General features: G+C 39.0%; 1 protein-coding gene across 2 annotated transcripts in view; it reads left to right on the forward strand.

Annotated features, from left to right (window-relative positions):
* SGCD (sarcoglycan delta) overlaps nucleotides 1-22507 on the forward strand; it is a 910009-nt gene that overhangs the window by 684539 nt on the left and 202963 nt on the right. For both annotated transcript variants that reach the window (XM_041747418.1, XM_041747417.1), the window contains one exon: nucleotides 16587-16688. In XM_041747418.1, coding sequence (XP_041603352.1) covers nucleotides 16587-16688 — 102 coding nt within the window. The remainder of the gene's footprint in view (nucleotides 1-16586; nucleotides 16689-22507) is intronic.

Genomic DNA, 22507 nt, shown 5'->3' on the forward strand with positions numbered 1-22507 from the left:
GAAGGCATTGAGTTATTCCATAAACTAATACCTTCATTGTATAATTACTTGTTAGACTGTGCATTTTTTTTGAACTATTCATACTCCCCTCTTACTCAGCCACTCCGAAATGGCTTTTTTTGTGTTTCCTGGACCCGGTCTTATTCTTACACTTACATCAGTAATGGTGACATATCCATTTTTTTTAAAGCTTGCCCATTACAGGGTATTGTTTGATGAGAAAGGTGGCTTAGATGATAAAAAAAAAAAAAAATGATTGGCGAGTTTTCCCAGCACCCTCTGGATGGAATGAATAACGCATGGCCGTTTATGTTAAAAGGTTTCCTTTTACCTGAGCTTGGTAATTTCCAGGGTCATCTTGGTTAAATTAGATTTTAATTCTGAAATATTGTTGCTGGAAATGTTCCCACTGGCCAATTCATATCTCCTGAATAATAGGATTTGAGCCAAAATTGAAAGTGCTAGTAAAGTAAATGAGGAATATCTGCCACATAACCTTTGGGAACAAGTTCTTTTGTTTTGTTTAATATAAAGAGTTTTACAAGTGTAAGAAGTCCTCACCATATTGCTTTGTATCTGAGGTTCCTGAAAACCAGAAGTGCACCTCAGATGAACGTTTTCCAGTTGACGTTAGATCTTTCCATTGTATCTTTTAGGTGTGACCTGAGGGATGCTGTATTCTTTCTACTCATCTTAGGCATCTCTTTCTTCCTGTGTTTTGAGTACAAGGGAGGATGCTTTCTTGCTGACCTCTCAGACACAACTTGTGTTACAGAGAATGCAGGAAAAGTGAATCTTACTATGTCTTTCTTATAATCAAAGCTTACAGAGAGCCATTAATAACAAAAGGCAAATCTCTCAAGACTCTTGTATAAGCATGTTGAATCCACACAGATCAAGAAGCACCTTGCTTCCAACTTCTAGATGACTGCCATAAATATAAACTCTGATAAACAATGCCCAACAAGTTTACATTGAGTAGTTAATTAATTAAGTAGTTAATTTCTTAGTACCTGTGGAAGTCCCATTCCCATCAAGGTCAAGATTACCCTGAGCTCTTTGCTGTTGCGACATTGCTCATTCTTACCTGGCTACATTGTCATCTTAATCCTGGCATCCAATTCTGGGAAAGATCCATGGTAAAGTTCTAACTTGGTGCTTGAGAACTCCTGATAGTGTTACATAATGGGGTTTCCCTCTTAGGGGGAGGAGAAGGGACAGTGGTCGCTATTGTTCCCATGCAAGGGCTAAGAAGGTCTTATGTCCTCTCCAAGAGAGTGGCTCCATCTTTAAGAGGTGAGTGTGCAGGTAGAGATTATATAACATGGATGAATTCTTTTTGAAGGTTACTTTTAATTCCAAGTCATGCTTACTTGCTTTGTTGTGACACTTGAATAATCTGAATTTAGGGATAAGCTTCTCTATTTCTATATTAGTCCGTGTTCTCCAGAGAAACAAACAATAGGCTGTGTGCACATTTGTGTGTATGTATGTGTATATAGAAGGAGATTTTATTATAAGGAATTGGCTCACACAACAATGGAGACTGACTAGTCCCAAGATCTGCAGTTAGCAAGCTGGAGACCCAGGAGAGTCAATGATGTAGTTTCCATATGAGTCCTAAGGCTTGAGATCCAGGAGAGCTGATATTTCAAGTTCCACTCTAAAGGCCAGAAGGCTGGAGATTCAGGAAGAGCCAGTGTTACCATCTGAATTTGAAAAAACTCCCCTTTCCTTGAGAGAGCGGTGAGCCTTTTTGCTCTGTTCAGGCCCTCACCTGATTAGAAGAGGCCTATCCACCTTAGGGAGAACATTCTGCTTTACTTGGTGTTGCACTTCAAACGCTAATTGCATACAGAAGCCCTCTCACAGATACACCCAGAATAATGTTTGACTAAATATCTATCTGGTCACCCCACAGCCCAATCAAGTTGTATAAAATTAACTGTCACAACTACTCTCCTAAATAAGGTTTAAAGAATGGTTGTGATTCAGTTTGCTATGGGTTTTTAATCTCCTCTGCTCTCTGCTATTCTTGCCCAGAGAATTATCATAGTTCTTGGTCTCTGAAGTTGTTTAGACTTTAAGGATTCCCTTCTTCAGATATGGATGGAGGGATATGGATAATATCTACATGATGATTCAAAGGGAATAAGAAGTAAATGGATCTTTTAGCCAATTTCAGTGTCTTATTATTTGATGATTTGATTATTTGCAGTTAAAATTATTCAAGTACTGTCTTGTCCAGAGAGGGAAGCACTCTCAATTCTGGCAAGCCGTAGAACACCCCTTCTCCTTTCCTTCCCTCCCTCATTGCTAGCTGGGCAACACTGAGTGAATGCTAATCCCTTCCCTTTCTTCAAATTCAGTGGCAAACTTTTTTTGCTTCTTCATCCTGTCCCTCACCTCCTTCATTTTCCATCCACTCGACATTGGCAGTTCTACCATTGACCCTCTTTCTCCTTCTTCTTGCACAAGCCTCTCAAAGCATATCAAATCAACTAAGTGCTAAATTGTGTGTGGCAGAGTGTGACTGCCATAAATCAGAGAAGGTAGTCAGAAAAGGCAGGAGGAAGTGGATGTGGGAGCTAGGGGACGGGCTGGGGGTGGTTCAGTAGAGGGCATTATTGATTATTTACAGTGTGCCAGGCACTGTGCTGAGCAGATCAAATGCATGCACATGCACGCACACACACACACACACACACACAGTCCTCAAAAAGGGATACCCTGATCTCCATTTCACAGAATTAAAAGGCTCAGGGGAGGTCCAATGACTAGTAAGTGATCTGAACCCCCAAATAGGTCTTTTTGATTACAAAACCCATGGTCATGTTCATTGTGCTCTCTGAAATTTAGACAGGCAAAGGAAGAAGGGAGTGCATTCAAAACATTTTTTAAGTTGAACAAAATCACAGAATCTATTATCAACAAGTTCTTTATTAGAAAATTATTTTTGGAATTAATTCTGAGGTAGTGAGCTTATCAAAGTTGGGTTTAATACTTTCATGAAAGTCTCATTGGAATATATCTAAATTATTGGGCCACACTGGTCCCCCTTGCCTTGGATCGTCCTGTGACTTGCTCCCTGACTTCATCTGGGTTTCTGCTCAGAGACAACTTCTTGAACATCCTGTCAAAAGTACATCCCCCCACACAGCTTCTTGCACTGCCTCCTTCTTCCCAGTACTTCCTGGCTCTAGCTGGGTAATGCTCCAGTAAAAAGAAACAAGTACCTGCCTTTGTTCTCTGAGCAGACAGGATTTTCCAAGGGTTCCGTGATTCCCTGTGCTGTGTTCAGTTCTACTCTTTTGAGAATACATGCATAAAATGTGGGAAGAATATAAGGCCTTAGGGGTACACATGAGGGAGGCAGCAACAGATATCACCTCTAGACCACTGCTTTTTCTTGTTAGTTTAAGGCTAAAGGTAATTGTGGAAGTTGGTAAGACATCTGAAAAGAGCAGAGTATATGTGGTACCATCCTTCAGAAAGCCAATTTGGACATCAAAACTTGAACAGAGGGCCAAATTAATAGGTAAGACAGCTCCAGTGCCTGGAGTGCACATACCTGCCTTTGTTTTTCTGAACTTATCCTCAGAACCCTTCTCACAAGTATCAAAAAGGCCCTGGGTCCTTTGAAGCTGTAACTTGAAGTCTCATAAAAGACACTGTCGTGTACAACTGACAACTTTTCCTAATGAAGTAGAGAGAAGGCAGGACAGGTAGCTCCCTCATGGTGGATACCCTGATGGAAGAATCTATTTTGGGAGGGATTTTCGCAGCATGCATTTTAAATATCACTCAGGCCAGCATCTTAATCGGGCTTTGATGGTGGGAAGTGCTCACGGAGCAGCAGGGATTTCCGTGGCAGGAATTTCATCTGAACATTTGGCATAGGCCTAATCATATTTCATTTATTTCCTTTTATGCGTCTGCTTAAGATAAATGAGCCCCCTCCTTTATCAACAATAGCTCAGGATTCATAAGCTCACATATTTCACCGGAGACAGGGATGTAGCAACCTGTGCTTTATTATCCATCTCTCATTTTTTACCTTTCAAACAATCGATAAATTCTCCATCGAGATCACTTTTTTAAAGGTTGCTTACAAGTTTCTGTTTCAGAACGATGTGCTGGCAGTAGTTTTCATGCCTAAATCCTCCCCAAAACAGGGTGGGAGTAATTTGTAAGAGTTTTTGCAAGAATTTCCTTGCCAAAAAGGAAATCATACAAGATGCCCTAATTGCAGCTTCTCAGAGTCTTGGGCACCAGTTCGCAGTGACAGCTGTGATTTGTTGTTGGCCAGACAGCATCCCGTTTCCTGCGCATCATAACACAGGACTTTTTTTTAAGTGGAGGAGATTTTAATGCTTATGTTGTCCAACTACCCATCATGAACTTGGAGGAAACCAGCTTATCCATGTTTGCTTGGAGAGCTAGCAGAGGGCTCAAGACCAGAACCCAAGTACTACAATATTAGGATTCCATAAGATGTGCTAACATTTCCTTGCAAACATTCTTGAAGGATGCTCTTTAATTAATATCTAGAGGCACACAACAATCCCCATGGTGATCTAGCTGTTTTCCTGGATGGCTAGCAAGCACCATACTGGTCTGGGTAGCTGGTATCTAGCTAGGGCTGTTTGACTTTTCTTCCAGACCTGACTTCATTTGGGAACAATGCTCACAGTTCTTTGTGGCTGACAGAAGACTCTTCATCCAGTCAGTCAAAATTTACTGTCTATCTACTCTGTGTAAGGATTATGACAGGTGACTAGGATAAAAAGACAGTTAAAATACTGCCCTTGCCTGCTAGAAGCTTTCAATCTAGAGAGAGAGAAAAAAAAAATAGAACATGGTCAAGCATGCCTTGGCTGTTCCAGCATCTGCTCAGAATTGAATTATGCTCACATTTCACGAGCTACAACAAATCTCACGGCCCAAACCATCATAAGTGGGTGGGGAAATATAATCCTACATGTACCCAAAGACAGAGAACAGCACAGTTTTAAAATCATGGCTGCTCGATCATCTGGTATCCCTGGCTGACTTCACTGTTATGCCTCTGTGGACTTATAGCTTGGGTGAGAAATGAATCTTTGTTGTTTGAAGCCACTGAGAATTTTGTTGTTGTCACCATGATGTAACCTAACCTCTCCTGAACAATACACGTGATTTGTCTGATTTAATCCTCAATTTAGAGGAGCTAATTATCTTGGCTCTATAAGAGTGAGATGCAGAAAGGCCATCAATAAGCTAAGTGGAAGAACTAGCATTTAACCCGTGCATTCTGATAGCAGAACTCATACTTTTAGTCCTGTACTGAAAAGCTCTGTGTGTGTCAGTGTCTGTATGTTCCAGTTACTGAGGAAGGCTTATTTCTAAAGAATTGAAGAGAATCAAGGAGGGTTTCCCAAAGAAACTGGTAGGTATGTCCCAAAAGACAAGTAGGAATAAAGAAATTTGAAAATAAAGAGAATTAGTCTTATTCACTGTGTGTATGTGTGTGGGATGAGCCCCCTCCCCCCCCCCCCCCCCCCCCCTGCTGATTAACTCACCTCCAGAAAAAGTATACAGCAAAGAATGTCCATCCATGTATTACTACTGGCAACCGGGAAATATTGAATGCTTCAGATACCATAGCCTTGGATCTATATATCATTAAAAGAAACTTTATGAGATGTTATAAAATGTGAGAAATCACAATTCTTACCCACAATTCTTACCCTTGAGGCACCAAGGCAATTTGACAGCTTTGTATGTCTTATATCCTGCCTTCTCTCTCCCTGTCTCCTCTGCTTCTTTCTCCCTCCTTCTCTCTTTCTCCCTCCCTCTCTGTCTCCTTCCCTGTTTCTCCCCCTCTCCTTCTTTCTCCCCGTGGCCTCTCCCCCTCCCCCTCTCTCCCTTTCCTTCCTCCCATCCTCTCCTCTTCTCTCTCTCTCTCTCTCTCTCTCTCTCACACACACACACACACACACACACACACACACACACAAACACATAATATTCTAACCAATCTATGAACTTCTAGCTTTTATGGTAACTTGGCAGTAATAAGGAGAAGAAAGAAAAACTATATGATAAATTAATATCATTCCTTTACAAGAAAGGGAATATGGATGAAGTTGAGATTATATAGCATCTGACCCAAAGAATCAGAAGCTGTGACCTAGACATTGAGGGGTCATCTGGTCTTCTCTTTTGCTGCTGTTTTAATCATCCAGCACTCTTGACTGGTCCCATTATTAATGCTCTCTGGAAAAGATCACTAGCTACCACTATGACCTAGCCCACAGTGTAATTGCCTTGACTACAGAAACAGGTCCTGTGTTTAATTCAGCTCTATCTTCCTTTATGCCACCCCTCCTCCCCTGCGCTTGGTCCTTGATGTATCCTTACTACATCAGGACCATCTTTATTTATTAATTATTATTTTTAAAGATTTTATTTATTTATTCATGAGAGACAGAGAGAGAGAGACAGAGACGGAGACACAGGAAGAGGGAGAAACAGGCTCCATGCAGGAAGCCTGACATAGGACTCGATCCTGGGTCTCCAGGATCACACCCTGGGCCGAAGGCGGTGCTAAACCACTGAGCCACCGGGCTGCCCCCATCTTTAGTACATACAAGTCCAACCTGTATCTTTAGCAACTCCATACTGGGTAGAGGCAAATAATAGGGTTGGCTCATACTGGTATTGTTGCTAACCTGCTCTTTTCCCTAGCACACATCTCTAAACCGCTTCTCTTTGAAGATTTTGGGAATTCCACAGCATGTAACACCAGGTCTCCAGAACTAGATTCATCTTTTCTATGAACACTATTACATGTCTGTTACTCCTTTTTTTAAAACAACTTTGTTAAATTTACATACTGTAAGATTCACCCTTTTAAATATACATTTCAATGATTTTTAGTGAATTTACTGACTTACACAACTATGACCACAATCCAATTTGGGAGCATTTCTGTCACCTCAATAAATTTGTCAGGCCTACTTCTGGTCACTCTTCACTGCCAGTCTCAGACAACCACTCATCTACATTCCACATCAGTTTGCTTCACTGGGTGTTATATAGAAACAAAGTCATACTGTATGTGGTCTTTTGTGTCTGACTTCTTTCTCTTGGCATAATGTTTTTGAGGCTTATCCATGTTGTCACATGTGCCAGCATTTAATCCTTTTCATTGCTGAGCGTTGTTCTATTGCACAGATACAGAATATTTTATACATCTGTTCATCAGTTAATAGATACTTGTTTCCACTCTTAGGTTAAGGTGAATTTTACTCCAGTGAACATTTACATTCAAGTCTTTGGGTGAACATGTGTTTTTATTCATCTTTGGCAAGTAGCTAAGAGTGGAATTTCTGGGTCATGTGGTAACTCTAGGTTTAACTTTTTCACAGTCAAACCATTCCTCAAAGTTCTGCCCTATGCTGTGTTCCCACTAGTGGTATATGAAAGTTCCTATATACCCATATCCTTGCCATTATGTGTGTTACTCATGTTTTTTTTTTTTCCCCCAGTAGCCTAGGAGTGACTAGAAGAAAGACTCTTTATGCCTCCTTACTTGACATTCAGCACAGGGCTGGCTACACACTTAGAGCTTAGCAGTGCCATATGAAGCATGGTGGTGAAGGACTTCTGTTTTGGAGTTGGTGTGTCAGGATGTCTGAGCAACAGAGTCCTTAACTGTGAAATGGGCTAACAGTGCCTACCGCCAGTGAGGATTAATGGACATAATGTCAATGAAGTGCTTTCTCAAATGCATATGGAAACAGTAGCTTTGATATTACTGTTTTATTTGTATGAATGCATGCTTTCTGAACCATCTCTAGTTTAGCCTATTTCTTTTTCGCTCTTACAGTCACACATTTAGATGTGTGGGACATCTGCATGGCTCAGTTGGTTAAGCATCCAACTCTTGGTTTTGGCTCAGGTCATGATCTCAAGGTTGTGAGATCAAGCCCCACATCAGGCTCCTCACTCGGCATGCCTGCTTTAAGATTCTCTCTGTCGAAAGAAAGAAAGAGAGAGAGAGAGAGAGAGAGAGAGAAAGAGAGAGAGAAGAGAAGAGAAGAGAAGAGAAGAGAAGAGAAGAGAAGAGAAAAAAGAAAAGAGAGACATAAAGAAGGAAGGAAGGAAGGAGAAAAGAGAAGAAAGAAAGAAGGAAAGAAAAAGAAAGAAAAGAAAAGAAAAGAAAAGAAAAGAAAAGAAAAGAAGAAAAGAAAAGAAAAGAAAAGAAAGAAAGAAAGAAAGAAAGAAAGAAAAAGAAAGAAAGGGAGGGAGGGAGGAAGGAAGGAGGGAAGGAAGGAAGGAGATACAATGTACTGGGCCATGAGGATTGAATAATGAGTGACACACTATTCCTGATCTCAAAGAATTTGAAGTCTAGCAAGAAAGGACATAAATGTAAATTGATCACTGCAGTGCACATGATAAATGCTCTCATAGAAAGGGACATGGGGTATAAGAGATCTCAGATAGGGACCCCAGACCCAGAAAGGATGTCTAACCAGAACCAAAGGACTGGAGAGAAGGACAGAAGGGCTAGAAAGAACACTACTAGCCAAGGGAAGGACATTTGCAAGGGCTTGGTAAGTGAAAGAGTTTGGAGAAGTTGCTACTGTGTTTTGTGTGGACTAAAGGGAGACTGGCAGGAGATGAGGCTGGAGAAGTGTGCAGGTGCCAGATGAGGATGGTGTGAAATATTACATTAAGGAGTTTACTGTTTACCTGTGCTGCTCTGTTCTGTCACATTTTACAGGTAGGGGAGCTCCAAACAAGATGGTTCAATACCTGAATGACGGAAGTAACCATTTATAGATTAAAGCGAAGAAAGTTAGAGTGGTCTCAAAAATCTCTGACACTCTGAAGCATTGTTTCTCAGCCTCTTTTTTTATTGCCTCCCCTCCCCTGAGACCATTTTTAGACACATTAATTAGAGCAATTTCTAACTATTCCCCTCCAGATGAAATTTTAATACTACAGATCCAATGTGCATGCAGTCTATACCTAAGCATTTTTTTTTATTTATAAACAAAAAGTGAGATGTGTCTCACCTCTCCCTCAATCACTAATTTTTGCCCAATGGGGACTGTATCACCCTGGTTGAGAATGCATGTTCTGATACATTGTCATCTGCTCGAGGGATAAGCCTCGGTTCTAACATTTTATATTCCCCTCAGTACCCTTCAAAACACAGCATTTAGAATGAAGAAATTCTATCATTTAAGAAATATTTGCTGAGTGCATACTATGGGCCAAACAGTGTTTTAAAACTTGAGACAACAGTGAGCAAAACTCTCACCCCTCACAAAGCTAATGTTCTAAAGCAATCTCTGTAGATAACATCAGTTCACTCTTTAATCCAAATTAAGCAATGCCTGCTATTAAAACTGCCCAGCAAGAGAGAGACTCGCAACACGTGTACTGAAATAGGACTTGGCATTACTTCCAGCCTGGAAAGAGGCTGAAGAGATCAAAAACCTGTTTGATGCTAATGCAGAAGCAAAATCAGAGGAGCAAGAAATAATACTGTCTTTAAATCAGCATAATACTAATTCCCAGCTCCTCTCCCACAAAGGCCAGCAGAGCATTTTACATTGCAGGATTTTTTGGACAGCACAGTATTTTGCCAACACCAGTGAGAAGGGCTCTGGGGGCACTGGTCTCTGCCTTTCATGGGCAGTGGCCGAGAGAACTGTGCTCCCAAGCCCGTGGTTCATTTTAAGTCTGCGAAAGGGACCTATCTGCCATTCCTGTAGAAGGGAGACTTTGGGGAAGCTGGGGCCCCACAGCCCCCCCAGGGGTTGTCCCCTCCTGGGGACAGGGTCAGGACGGTGATCTCTGGAATTCATAGGATTCACAAATCTTTTGTCCACTCCCCAGTTGGAAAACCTATCCTCTCCTTCTTGCCTCCCTCCCTAACTCACGTAGTTTTATCCATTCAGTGGGAGTTACCTTTTACAAAAGAAATCTCTGCTTCTTTGCTCCCCAAATCTCTAAGCCTCATAATGACAAAGCCTAGGAACCTATTTGAAATGGTGATGAAAAGGGGCCAGAGGCCAACATGAGAGATAGAAAGAAACAAATTAATATTTCAGTCCATTGTCCTGCCACTTTGAAACCCCTGTTTATTCTGTACTCATTTTGTAGAAAACTGCATTTGAAACAACCAACCAAACAGTGTGGACCAGATAAAAAATAGAGAGCTGATGCCATCATCCTTGGACTAGCCCAAAGGGAGATTCTCAGATTCCCCCCACCTCTGCTCCCATACCCCACCCCCTCCCTCCTTCGGTCCTCTCTCCCCCAAAAGACCTTACAGGGAGGCCATTCTAAATTGGACTGGGAAAATAATGAGATTTCCTCATGTATTTATGAAAACTCCTGTGTGCCAGTCTTGCAGGTAGGCCCTGGTGTATTGCAGTATACAGGACAGCTGGGGCCCTTCCTTCGCCAGGAGGACTGTGAGATCCTGACCTCCACTTTTGTTTCAAATGTACTTTATAGACTTTAGGACACTTACTGGGTAAGATTGGCTCCGTTAAGCCCAGCTTTTTGGCTGCTAGAACTTTTATGGTTGTCTTTAAGAACATTGAAGTTTTACCATTTGAACAGGGAAGGAAAGAAAAAAAAGGTCTCTTTCCTCCTAATTACTTTAGGAGTGACTGTGAATCTTCTAAATGTCTCTTTTGCATCTTACTGGGAGGGAAATTTTCCTTTAAAACTGACCTAAAGCTCCTATATTAATAATACTGATAGCTTCTTATGTCGGCAGTTAAAGGTGAAATGGTTTTAAATAAGGCAATTCTCAAATTGTTTTGATGTGTATCCGATCCAGTCTGACTGTTTCAGAGCCAGAAAGGAGATTCTAATATGGGAACATAAGTCGTTGACCACTCTAATCTGCTTTGTATTATATTTAGGAAATAGAGACCAGTAGCATAAATTCATACTATCTGATTGATCTTTCCCACCAATACCATTGGGCAGACCCAGAGACTGAGAAAGAGGCTGGAAAAATGAAGTGATGGTTCTCAAGAATAGAAAGAACCTATAACTGAATTAAATGGTAGAGATTTGGCAAATTTGTGGTGAGTTTCCTACCAAAAGAGGTACTTAAGTAAAGGTTAAATTACTATTGCAAAGGAATCCATTGCCTCTTGGATTACAGGAGTATTTCTCAAACGTTGATCCTTCTGGTTTCTCCTTCACTATTCTCTGGCTGTGTGCCACCTGTTTTGCAAACTGTCTCAGAGGACAGGATGAGGAGGAACCTTTTTTTCTGACTCCCCATGGCTTGTAGCACACAATTGTGTACACAGTTGTCTTTCCAGAAATAGCAGATGATTCATTTTGCTTATGTTCTGTGGCATGGGAAGCAGGTGGGGTTGTAATAAAGAACCTCTGGACCCCAAAAAAGTGAAGTAGAAGTTTTAGACCGTAAGAACAGATGGCATTATTCTTGTGGTTGGAGAGGGCCGTCTCTCCCATTGCTGAGTGCCCTCCCAAGAAAATGAAAATCAAAGTGACCCTACAAAGTGCAGCAAATACCTTATAGCATATTGCTTTCACTTACATTAGGTTAGGTTAAAATAATGAGCATATAGCTTGAATTGGAAAGACTTGTGTTCATATTCCTGATCCCGTCATTGACTAGTTGTGCAGTTATGAGGCAAGCTACTTACCAGTAAATTTTCTCACTTGTGCAATAGGGAAAATAAAAACTGTCTCATAGGATCATTGAGAAGATGGCATGAGATAATATGTGTATAGCACTTAGTATATGACATAGATTCTTGACAAATGTTGCTTTTTAAAATAAATCTTAATTTATTTTAGAATATAAAATGAAGTTAAAAGAACTTAATTTATAACAAGTTTTTAAATTGCAAATGCTATTTACAAAAAAATGATAAGTACAGACAAGTAAAAAGAAGAAAATAAAAAGCACTCGTATCTTAGGCAACTACTAAGATACTACTAAATACTTCAAAGATTTTTAGTATCAAGTAAATTTCTTTCTGGAATTTTTCTCCTATGAAATTTCTTCCAGATTTTTTTTATGTGCACATATGATTATATGTATGCATGTGGATGAATATTTATATATATTTACATAAAAAATGGAATAAAAGAGGGGTGCTCTGTTGCTCAGTCTGTATCCAACTCTTGATTTTGGCTTGGGCGGTGATCTTGGGGTTGTGGGATTGGGCCTTGCATCAGATTCCACACTCCATGAGGAGTGGTCTGCTTGAGATTCTCACTTTCAGGTCCCTCTGCCCTTCCCCTGACTCATAATCAATCAATCAATCTTTTAAAAAATAGAATAAAATGTATGTATAGGTTTCTTTATTATTTCATTAATAGTGGATTATCTACATTTGCCTATGTTATTAAATATCTCTGCAGAAGATACATCATGTTCTATTTTATCATATTCAGTTATCTTTTTCACTTGAGATTTTTAGGTAGTTTTTAAGTTTTAATTTTTTCCCTCATAACTGGCTTGGTGATAAACAACTCTATAGCCAAATAATTTCACATTCATAGGATTATTTTGTTATGATTACATTCAAGAAGTAACATGGTAGTTTTCAGTGACAATCAAGAAAATGAAATACAGCATGAAAAGCACAGAGTATAGTAATGTAGTAATGAGCATCTAGTAAGTCATCCTTAAATGTTAAGGATAGCAGATCTATATACTGTAAGAGGGGAGGGAGATATATTTTATTTGGAATATGCTAGCTAATTACCCCAAATATAATCTTCTATGTAAGAGTTTATAGATTCAGGTTTAGTATATGTTTCTATGTAAAGGTCTGCTTCTCCACACTAACAGAAGTCTTGTTTTAGAATAATCTAAAGCAAGATAATTGACATATCCTTTGCAGTTGGGCGTGGAGATGGATTAGGTGGATATTTGCTTTTTCTTTTTTCCTTTTGTTGTGGATTCTACATGCTACTAATGTGTTACGAACATACCCTCCAGCCCAATGCCTCTCTCACTGAGTTTGAATGCCTAGTCTGGGGTCCTTTTGGCAGAGTTGTCCCCACAAGTACCAAAAATAGAAATATACAGATGGCACACTATCTATGAAAGGACAACATTGACCTGAAAAATCTGTTCTCATGCATAGGCTGAAGTGCTGTTATGAAGGAGGGATGGGGAAAAGTGCCCATTTCCCACTTGGTCATTCAGTACCCCCCAATGTGGTGTCTGTCCTGAACGTATTGCCGTACAGAGTACATGGCAGTGCCAGGGAGAATAAATGGTAGTCTCTGGTGAGAAACCTCAGGAGTCTGAAAAAATGTAGCTTAGTGAAATAAGCTGGATGGGAACTGGTGAACTGTAGAGCATATGATTCATAGAGTAGCATAGGGTAGCAGCTATTCAATTCCAGATAGTGGTGGCCACGTGAGAAACCAGGCTCAGATTTCCTAGAGCTTCCAGTTTCACAAGAAGTTGATAACCTGGATTATTTTTTTTCCAGATCTTTCCATTTTCAAATGTATTCGGGAAAACGTAGGAATCAATTGGTAAACACTGTGTGTGCATGTGTGTGTGTATTTATAAGTATGTGTGTGTGCATATGTATATATGATGTGTTTTATTAAGATGGGTCTCTAGCTTTCTAGCTGCAGATCTTGAAACTTATCAGCCTCCACAATTGCTGAAACCAGCTCCTTAAAATGAATGTGTATGTACACACACACACACACACACACACACACACACACATCCTTTTCTATTCCCCTGGAGAACCCTGACTGATATGGGCACACAACCACACTTATTTGGAGAAGAGGAAACCTGGTGGAGGGACAAGTATAGAAGCTAGACTTCTTTTAATATATCTTATTTTGTAGATTTGACTTTGGTGCCATCTAAATAGTTCACAAAACTAAGCCTTAAGAAAGCAGTCATGAAAATTTGAGAGGTGGGAGGAATGAAACAAGTAAACCTGACTGGACAGAAAGTTGGTAATGCTACCAACTATACAGGATGGAATCAACTCAAGTAGCTTTGAAATCCAGTCATTTGTGCCTGCCTAGAAGGATGCACTCTAGAGCTTTTTTAAGACAAATTTTAAATTGTTTTTCTTAATTATAATGTTAGAATAGTACCGGCTCTGTATATTGTGGGTTAAATCAGATGAGTAATAATTTTGGTGTTGAGAACATAGTTTTTTGGTATGTAAGAAAGTTACTAACACTTTAAGATCCATGAGATTAAATGGAAACATTCATATCTTCAATTTGAATTGAAGTTTAATGGGAATTCATGGTATATTCTATTTAAAAAAACACAGAACTAAAAAAAAAAAAAAAAAAAAAACACAGAACTAAAAAAAAAAAAAAAAAAAAAACACAGAACTTATTTTCTAGCTCCGTCCTCAGAAATGGGTCAATCCAGTAGCCATGAGCACCCAAAGCTATCAGTTTGTGGTCTCTAAATATTAGTTGCCACAAAAATAAACCAAGCATTCTTATTAGAAATGGCTGGTTCCAGCCTGGAACAGGACATGAATGCAATAACCCTGGATCATGTTGTCATACCAGAAGCAAAAGGGCCATCAAAGACTACTGAATAATATTAAAAGGACTTAGGGGCCAACTTGAAGAGGTTCCCACTGAGCAAGGGTAAGAAAATTAAAACTTGAATAGCAATAGAAACCACATTGGAATGAAACAAATAAAAAAAATGTCTGTAATGATATTTTTTAAAAAATAAGTTTTAAACCAATAGGTTTAGAAACCTATTGGAGGATACTAGGTAACCAATGTTTTGAGAATCAATAAATAAAGGAGGAAAAATCAATCACCTTTCAAGTTTTGTAAACTATAATTTAGGGTAAACAGTGGATGAAATGTAATTTCTCTTGATGGAATATCCCAGTTAATTAAGAAATGATAGAATTTTTTTTCTTTTTTTTACCAATTTGAAATCTCTGGTTGAAATCATAGATCCTCTAGGCAAAGATCACCAATGTCTGATAACATCACAGCAGAAGACATTGTATGGCTCCTGAAAGAATATGCAGTAGACAGAAAAATGTGATCCACTTCAAAGATGTCAATGTCCTAATCTCAGAACCCCTGAATATGTAACATCATGTAACAATGGAGAATTAACACTATGGACAGAATTGTATTTGCTAATCAGGTGACTTTAAAATGGAGAGATTATCCTGGATTATCCAGGTATGTCTAATGAACTTACCAGGGTCTTTAAAAGTGGAAGACTCATCATCAGAGTGATAAACATGAGCCAAATTCAACCAGTCATTGTGGACCTTGGAGATGAAAGAGGCCACAAGTCCAGGAATGTGGATAGGCTCAAGAGGCTAGAAAAAGTCAAAAAATGCATTCCCCCCCGCTGCCTTTGAACTTCTAGATAAAAGTACAGCAGCGCTGCTGGCACCTTGATTTTTGCCCTTTGAGTCTTGTGTCAGACTTATACAGAATTATGACATAATAAGTTTGTGTTGTTGTAAGCCATTGAGTTTGTGGTTATTTGTGATGGTAGCAATAGAATAATAATATATTCCATTTCCTGGAATATGTTCTTCCTAGAAAACTGAGCCTAAATCTCATCAATCTTCTTGTTCTAACTACCAATTTACAAGCAGCATAGGAGACAGAATACATTGTATTAAATTATAGGAATGTTCAGCAAAATATAAATGCTGGGCATTGCTATTAGAAAAAGTGGTTTGTTCTCTTCATTAAATAAAGTACGTATATGTACTTTATGTAGATCTATGAGAGAGAACCTGACTGACTGAAGATTTTTAGGAAATGACCTACAATTTCATGTATCAACCAACTATAGGGAACCTGATTCAAATAAGCAAATCGGAGAAGAGAAAATAAAAATGAATGAAATCTGAACACTGACTCTGGCTATTAGATGATACTAATGATTTTATTATTTTTTGTGGTGGTGGTAGTGATGGTGTTATGGTTATATTTAATCAAATGAGGTGGGTGTGGTGAGCATTGCAGATAACAATAAACATACATGGATCATTGTTGAAGACGAATGATAGTGCACAGGTATTTGCTATTTATCCTTTCTATTTTTGTATATATTTTAATATTTAATAGAATGTCAGTAAAGATGTCAACAACTAATTTGACCTCTTGAACATTTTGTGAGCAAAACACATTGTGTCCAAGAACTGGAGTCAACCAACAGACTACCACTTTACAGTTTTTGCATAAAGTTTTGGAAACCAGAAAATTATCCTTTTATCTTTTCCTGCTTACCTCCTGCCTCCATTCTGTCTGCAATGCCTAGCAAAAGGACTTTCTTCATTTGTGCTAGTGAATGAGTAGGGGGCATTAGTTTGCTTGGATTAGAATTTCCTTAGAATAAGTGAGCAAAGAGGATGATATGCTTAAGTGCATTGAACAATATCTCTCAGTATTTTATGGACCCTCTCTCATTCCACCTCTCAAAAAAAAAAAAAAAAGCAGTAACTTTGTTTCAATTCTTGAAAACCTGAGATTTTTTTGAAATATTAGCTAATTGCATTTTCTATGTTATCTCCGTGCATCTATTTCAGGATGGAATGGGGAATTTGAGAATCACAGACAAAGGTCTAAAACTAGAAGGAGACTCCGAATTCTTGCAACCTCTCTACGCCAAAGAAATCCAGTCCCGACCAGTAAGTACTGCTGTGGTGGGAAAAAAAGGAATGGTGGTTTATCTGGAATCTAAATCTGGAGAAATTTATCATCAGCCATCAACTGAGTATAGAGCATCATGGGAGGGAATGGTAATGTAGGTAGTGAGATATGATCAAATCTGAAGTCTTGATTATAATCACCGGTGTGGTACTGTATGAAACTGTGATGACCTGTCTGAGCCTTTCACTGTTCCTGCCAAATGGAGGGTAATAACCTCTGTTAATGAACTATTCTAGATTATGTTGCAAATATAAGGCAAGAAAATAAATGTGAAAGTGCTTAAGTACTATGCAAGTCCAAGAAATTATTGCTATCTTTTTTAATTGTCAGGTGCTTTAAATGCTATCTGTGGAAACAGAATTAAAGAACTAGAATTTTGTTTTTCATTAAGAATTTGAACATTGTAGCCAAGGTTTGTTAAAATCATTTCAATATGTCAATAACTATGTTCTGAAATGGTATTTAAATAATCACTCCAGCATATGTGCTTTGTTCCATGTATTTTGCTGCTTTGTGTGCATTATCATTTCTTAATTTAATCCATAGGTTGGTCCACAGGGTTGGCAATTATGGTTGCCTCAATCTTACAGATTAAAGAATTGAGACTTAGAGAACTACTATGTTCAAAGTATGTAGAAGGGCAAGAACTTCAATGCAGGAAATCTAGTTCTAAAGCTTTTCTGTTAACTAGAGTCCCCTACCTAGCCTTTTTCTCTCATTCTTTCTTTTTGTCATGATAGAGGTGATTTCTAGATATTTTGCTTTTATTAACTGATATTGTCAAAATTAATTTTTGTTTCTGAGTGGGGTTTTTTTTGTTTGTTTTGGTTTCTTTGGTTTTTTGTTTGTTGGTGGAGTGGTGGAATTTTCTGGTTGAAGATTAGTAATGCATTTGCTCTTCCTAGATTTGGTTCATGTCCACATGCAAACAAAAAGTATGTGAAAGGTCCCCAAAGCATTATTTGCACAGTGTGCATTGATGAGCATAATTAATAAAATTCAGCAACTTGAGGCAGTGGGTAATTTTATCTGAATGCTATCTAAACTACTGAATTCTATTAAACTGAATTCTCTTAAGCTACCAAATTGGCAATACATTTACTTCCTTGTGTGCCTAATAAAAGGGTGGGATCCATGATGTTAAAATTATCAAAAAGAGCAATCAGTTCAGGTACCCTATCAGTGATTATAAAATTTAACTGTAAGCCATCACATACTGGGTTAGGCACTAATGTTCTAAGAGTACTGTAAATGCATCCGTTGCCTTGAAGAAATATCCTAGAAGGAATCATGGGATAAAACTATAATAAAAGAGTCAAATGATGATTCTATGTTAAATGGAGATTGCCAATTTCAAGCATTTAAGAATTCACTCTTATGAGCATTGCTTCAATCTATATTTCTCCCAACCTGGTAAGTGGTTTAGTTAAATTATCTTTTGAGTTATTAGTTGTACTTTAAATTAATCTTGTCTTTATTAAACTATTTTTGAGTATTGTTGACACAGTGTTGTATTAGCTTCAGGTGTACAACATAATTCAACAAATTGGAACATTATGCTATGCTCACAAGTATAGATACTATTCATCGCCATACAACATTCTTTTTTCTTTTTAATAAATTAATTTTTTATTGATGTTCAATTTACCAACATACAGAATAACACCCAGTGCTCATCCTGTCAAGTGCCCCCCTCAGTGCCCGTCACCCATTCACCCCCACCTCCCGCCCTCCTCCCCTTCCATCACCCCTAGTTCGTTTCCCAGAGTTAGGAGTCTTTATGTTCTGTCTCCCTTTCTGATATTTCCCACACATTTCTTCTCCCTTCCTTTATATTCCCTTTCACTATTATTTATATTCCCCAAATGAATGAGAACATACAATGTTTGTCCTTCTCCGATTGACTTACGTCACTCAGCATAATACCCTCCAGTTCCATCCACATCGAAGCAGATGGTGGGTATTTGTCGTTTCTAATGGCTGAGTCATATTCCATTGTATACATAAACCACATCTTCTTTATCCATTCATCTTTCGATGGACACCGAGGCTCCTTCCACAGTTTGGCTATTGTGGACATTGCTGCTATAAAAACATCGGGGTGCAGGTGTCCCGGCGTTTCATTGCATCTGTATCTGGGTAAATCCCCAACAGTGCAATTGCTGGGTCATAGGGCAGATCTATTTTTAACTCTTGGAGGAACCTCCACACAGTTTTCCAGAGTGGCTGCACCAGTTCACATTCCCACCAACAGTGTAAGAGGGTTCCCTTTTCTCTGCTCCTCTCCAACATTTGTGGTTTCCTGCCTTGTTAATTTTCCCCATTCTCACTGGTGTGAGGTGGTATCTCATTGTGGTTTTGATTTGTATTTCCCTGATGGCAAGTGATGCAGAGCATTTTCTCATGTGCTTGTTGGCCATGTCTATGTCTTCCTCTGTGAGATTTCTGTTCATTTCTTTTGCCCATTTCATGACTAGATTGTTTCTTTGCTGTTGAGTTTAAGAAGTTCTTTATAGATCTTGGAAACTATCCTTTTATCTGATATGTCATTTGCAAATATCTTCTCCCATTCTGTAGGTTGTCTTTTAGTTTTGTTGACTGTATCCTTTGCTGTGCAAAAGCTTCTTATCTTGATGAAGTCCCAATAGTTCATTTTTGCTTTTGTTTCTTTTGCATTCGTGGATGAATCTTGCAAGAAGTTACTGTGGCCGAGTTCAAAAAGGGTGTTGCCTGTGTTCTCCTCTAGGATTTTGATGGACTCTTGTCTCACATTTAGATCTTTCATCCATTTGGAGTTTATCGTTGTGTATGGTGAAAAGAGAGTGGTCTCATTTTATTCTTCTGCATGTGGATGTCCAATTTTACCAGCACCATCTACTGAAGAGAGTGTCTTTCTTCCAGTGGATAGTCTTTCCTCCTTTATCGAATATTAGTTGGCCATAAAGTTCAGGGTCCACTTCTGGGTTCTCTATTCTGTTCCATTGATCTATGTGTCTGTTTTTGTGCCAGTACCACACTGTCTTGATGACCACAGCTTTGTAGTACAACCTGAAATCTGGCATTGTGATGCCCCCAGATATGGTTTTCTTTTCTAAAATTCCCCTGGCTATTCGGGATCTTTTCTGATTCCACACAAATCTTAAAATAATTTGTTCTAACTCTCTGAAGAAAGTCCATAGTATTTTGATAGGGATTGCATTAAACGTGTACATTGCCCTGGGTAACATTGACATTTTCACAATATTCATTCTTCCAATCCATGAGCATGGAATATTTTTCCATCTCTTTGTGTCTTCCTCAATTTCTTTCAGAAGTGTTCTATAGTTTTTAGGGTATAGATCTTTTACCTCTTTGGTTAGGTTTATTCCTAGGTATCTTATGCTTTTGGGTGCAATTGTAAATGGGATTGACCCCTTAATTTCTCTTTCTTCAGTCTCATTGTTAGTGTATAGAAATGCCAATGATTTCTGGGCATTGATTTTGTATCCTGCCACGCTACCAAATTGCTGTATGAGTTCTAGCAATCATGGGGTGGAAGCTTTTGGGTTTTCTATGTAGAGTATCATGTGATCGGTGAAGAGGGAGAGGTTGACTTATTCTTTGCCAATTTGAATGCCTTTAATGTCTTTTTGTTGTCTGATTGATGAGGCTAGGACTTCCAGTACTATGTTGAATAGCAGTGGTGAGAGTGGACATCCCTGTCTTGTTCCTGATCTTAGGGGAAAGGCTCCCAGTGCTTCCCCATTGAGAATGATATTTGCTGTGGGCTTTTTGTAGATGGCTTTTAAGATGTCAAGGAATGTTCCCTCTATCCCTACACTCTGAAGAGTTTTGATCAGGAATGGATGCTGTATTTTGTCAAATGCTTTCTCTGCATCTAATGAGAGGATCATATGGTTCTTGGGTTTTCTCTTGCTGATATGATGAATCACACTGATTGTTTTACGAGTGTTAAACCAGCCTTGTGTCCTGGGGATAAATCCTACTTGGTCTTGGTGAATAATTTTCTTAATGTGTTGTTGGATCCTATTGGCTAGTATCTTGTTGAGAATTTTTGCATCCATGTTCATCAGGGATATTGGTCTGTAATTCTCCTTTTTGGTGGGGTCTTTGTCTGGTTTTGGAACTAAGGTGATGCCGGCCTCATAGAATGAATTTGGAAGTACTCCATCTCTTTCTATCTTTCCAAACAGCTTTAGTAGAATAGGTATGGTTTCTTCTTTAAACGTTTGATAGAATTCCCCTGGGAAGCCATCTGGCCCTGGACTTTTGTGTCTTGGGAGGTTTTTGATGACTGCTTCAATTTCCTCCCTGGTTATTGGCCTGTTGAGGTTTTCTATTTCTTCCTGTTCCAGTTTTGGTAGTTTGTGGCTTTCCAGGAATGCGTCCATTTCTTCTAGATTGCCTAATTTATTGGCATATAGCTGCTCATAATATGTTTTTAAAATCGTTTGTATTTCCTTGGTGTTGGTAGTGATCTCTCCTTTCTCATTCATGATTTTATTAATTTGAGTCTTCTCTCTCTTCTTTTTAATAAGGTTGGCTAATGGTTTATCTATCTTATTAATTCTTTCAAAGAACCAACTCCTGGTTCTGTTGATCTGTTCCACAGTTCTTCTGGTCTCGATTTCGTTGAGTTCTGCTTGAATCTTTATTAACTCTCTTCTTCTGCTGGATGTAGGGTCTATTTGCTGTTTTTCCTCTAGCTCCTTTCTGTGTAAGGTGAGCTTTTGTATTTGAGTTCTTTCCAGTTTTTGAATGGATGCTCGTATTGCAATGTATTTCCCCCTCAGGACTGCTTTTGCTGCGTCCCAAAGATTTTGAACGGTTGTATCTTCATTCTCATTAGTTTCCATGAATCTTTTTAATTCTTCCTTAATTTTTTGGTTGACCCTTTCATCTTTTAGCAGGATGGTCCTTAACCTCCACGTGTTTGAGATCCTTCCAAACTTCTTGTTGTGATTTAGTTCTAATTTCAAGACATTATGGTCTGAGAATATGCAGGGCACAATCCCAATCTTTTTTTTTTTTTTTTTTTTTGTGATAGTCACAGAGAGAGAGAGAGAGGCAGAGACACAGGCGGAGGGAGAAGCAGGCTCCATGCACCGGGAGCCTGATGTGGGATTCGATCCCGGGTCTCCAGGATCGCGCCCTGGGCCAAAGGCAGGCGCCAAACCGCTGCGCCACCCAGGGATCCCGCAATCTTGTGGTATCAGTTCAGACCCGATTTGTGACCCAGTATGTGGCCTATTCTGGAGAAAGTTCCATGTGCACTTGAGAAGAATGTGTATTCAGTTGAGTTTGGATGTAAAGTTCTGTAGGTATCTGTGAAATCCATCTGGTCCAGTGTATCATTTAAAGCTCTCGTTTCTTTGGAGATGTTGTGCTTAGAAGACCTATCGAGTATAGAAAGATCTAGATTGAAGTCACCAAGTATAAGTGTATTATTATCTAAGTATTTCTTCACTTTGGTTATTAAGTGATTGATATATTTGGCAGCTCCCACATTCGGGGCATATATATTGAGTATTGTTAAGTCCTCTTGTTAGATCCTTTAAGTATGATAATAGTGTCCCTCTTCATCTCTCACTACAGTCTTCGGGGTAAATTTTAGTTTATCTGATATAAGGATGGCTACCCCTGCTTTCTTTTGAGGACCATTCGAATGGTAAATGGTTCTCCAACCTTTTATTTTCAGGCTGTAGGTTTCCTTCTGTCTAAAATGAGTCTCTTGTAGACAGCAAATAGATGGGTCCTGCTTTTTTATCCAATCTGAAACCCTGCGCCTTTTGATGGG

The sequence above is a fragment of the Vulpes lagopus genome, chromosome 3 (genome assembly GCF_018345385.1).
Source record: "Vulpes lagopus strain Blue_001 chromosome 3, ASM1834538v1, whole genome shotgun sequence".
In the NCBI taxonomy this organism is placed as follows: Eukaryota; Metazoa; Chordata; class Mammalia; order Carnivora; family Canidae; genus Vulpes; species Vulpes lagopus.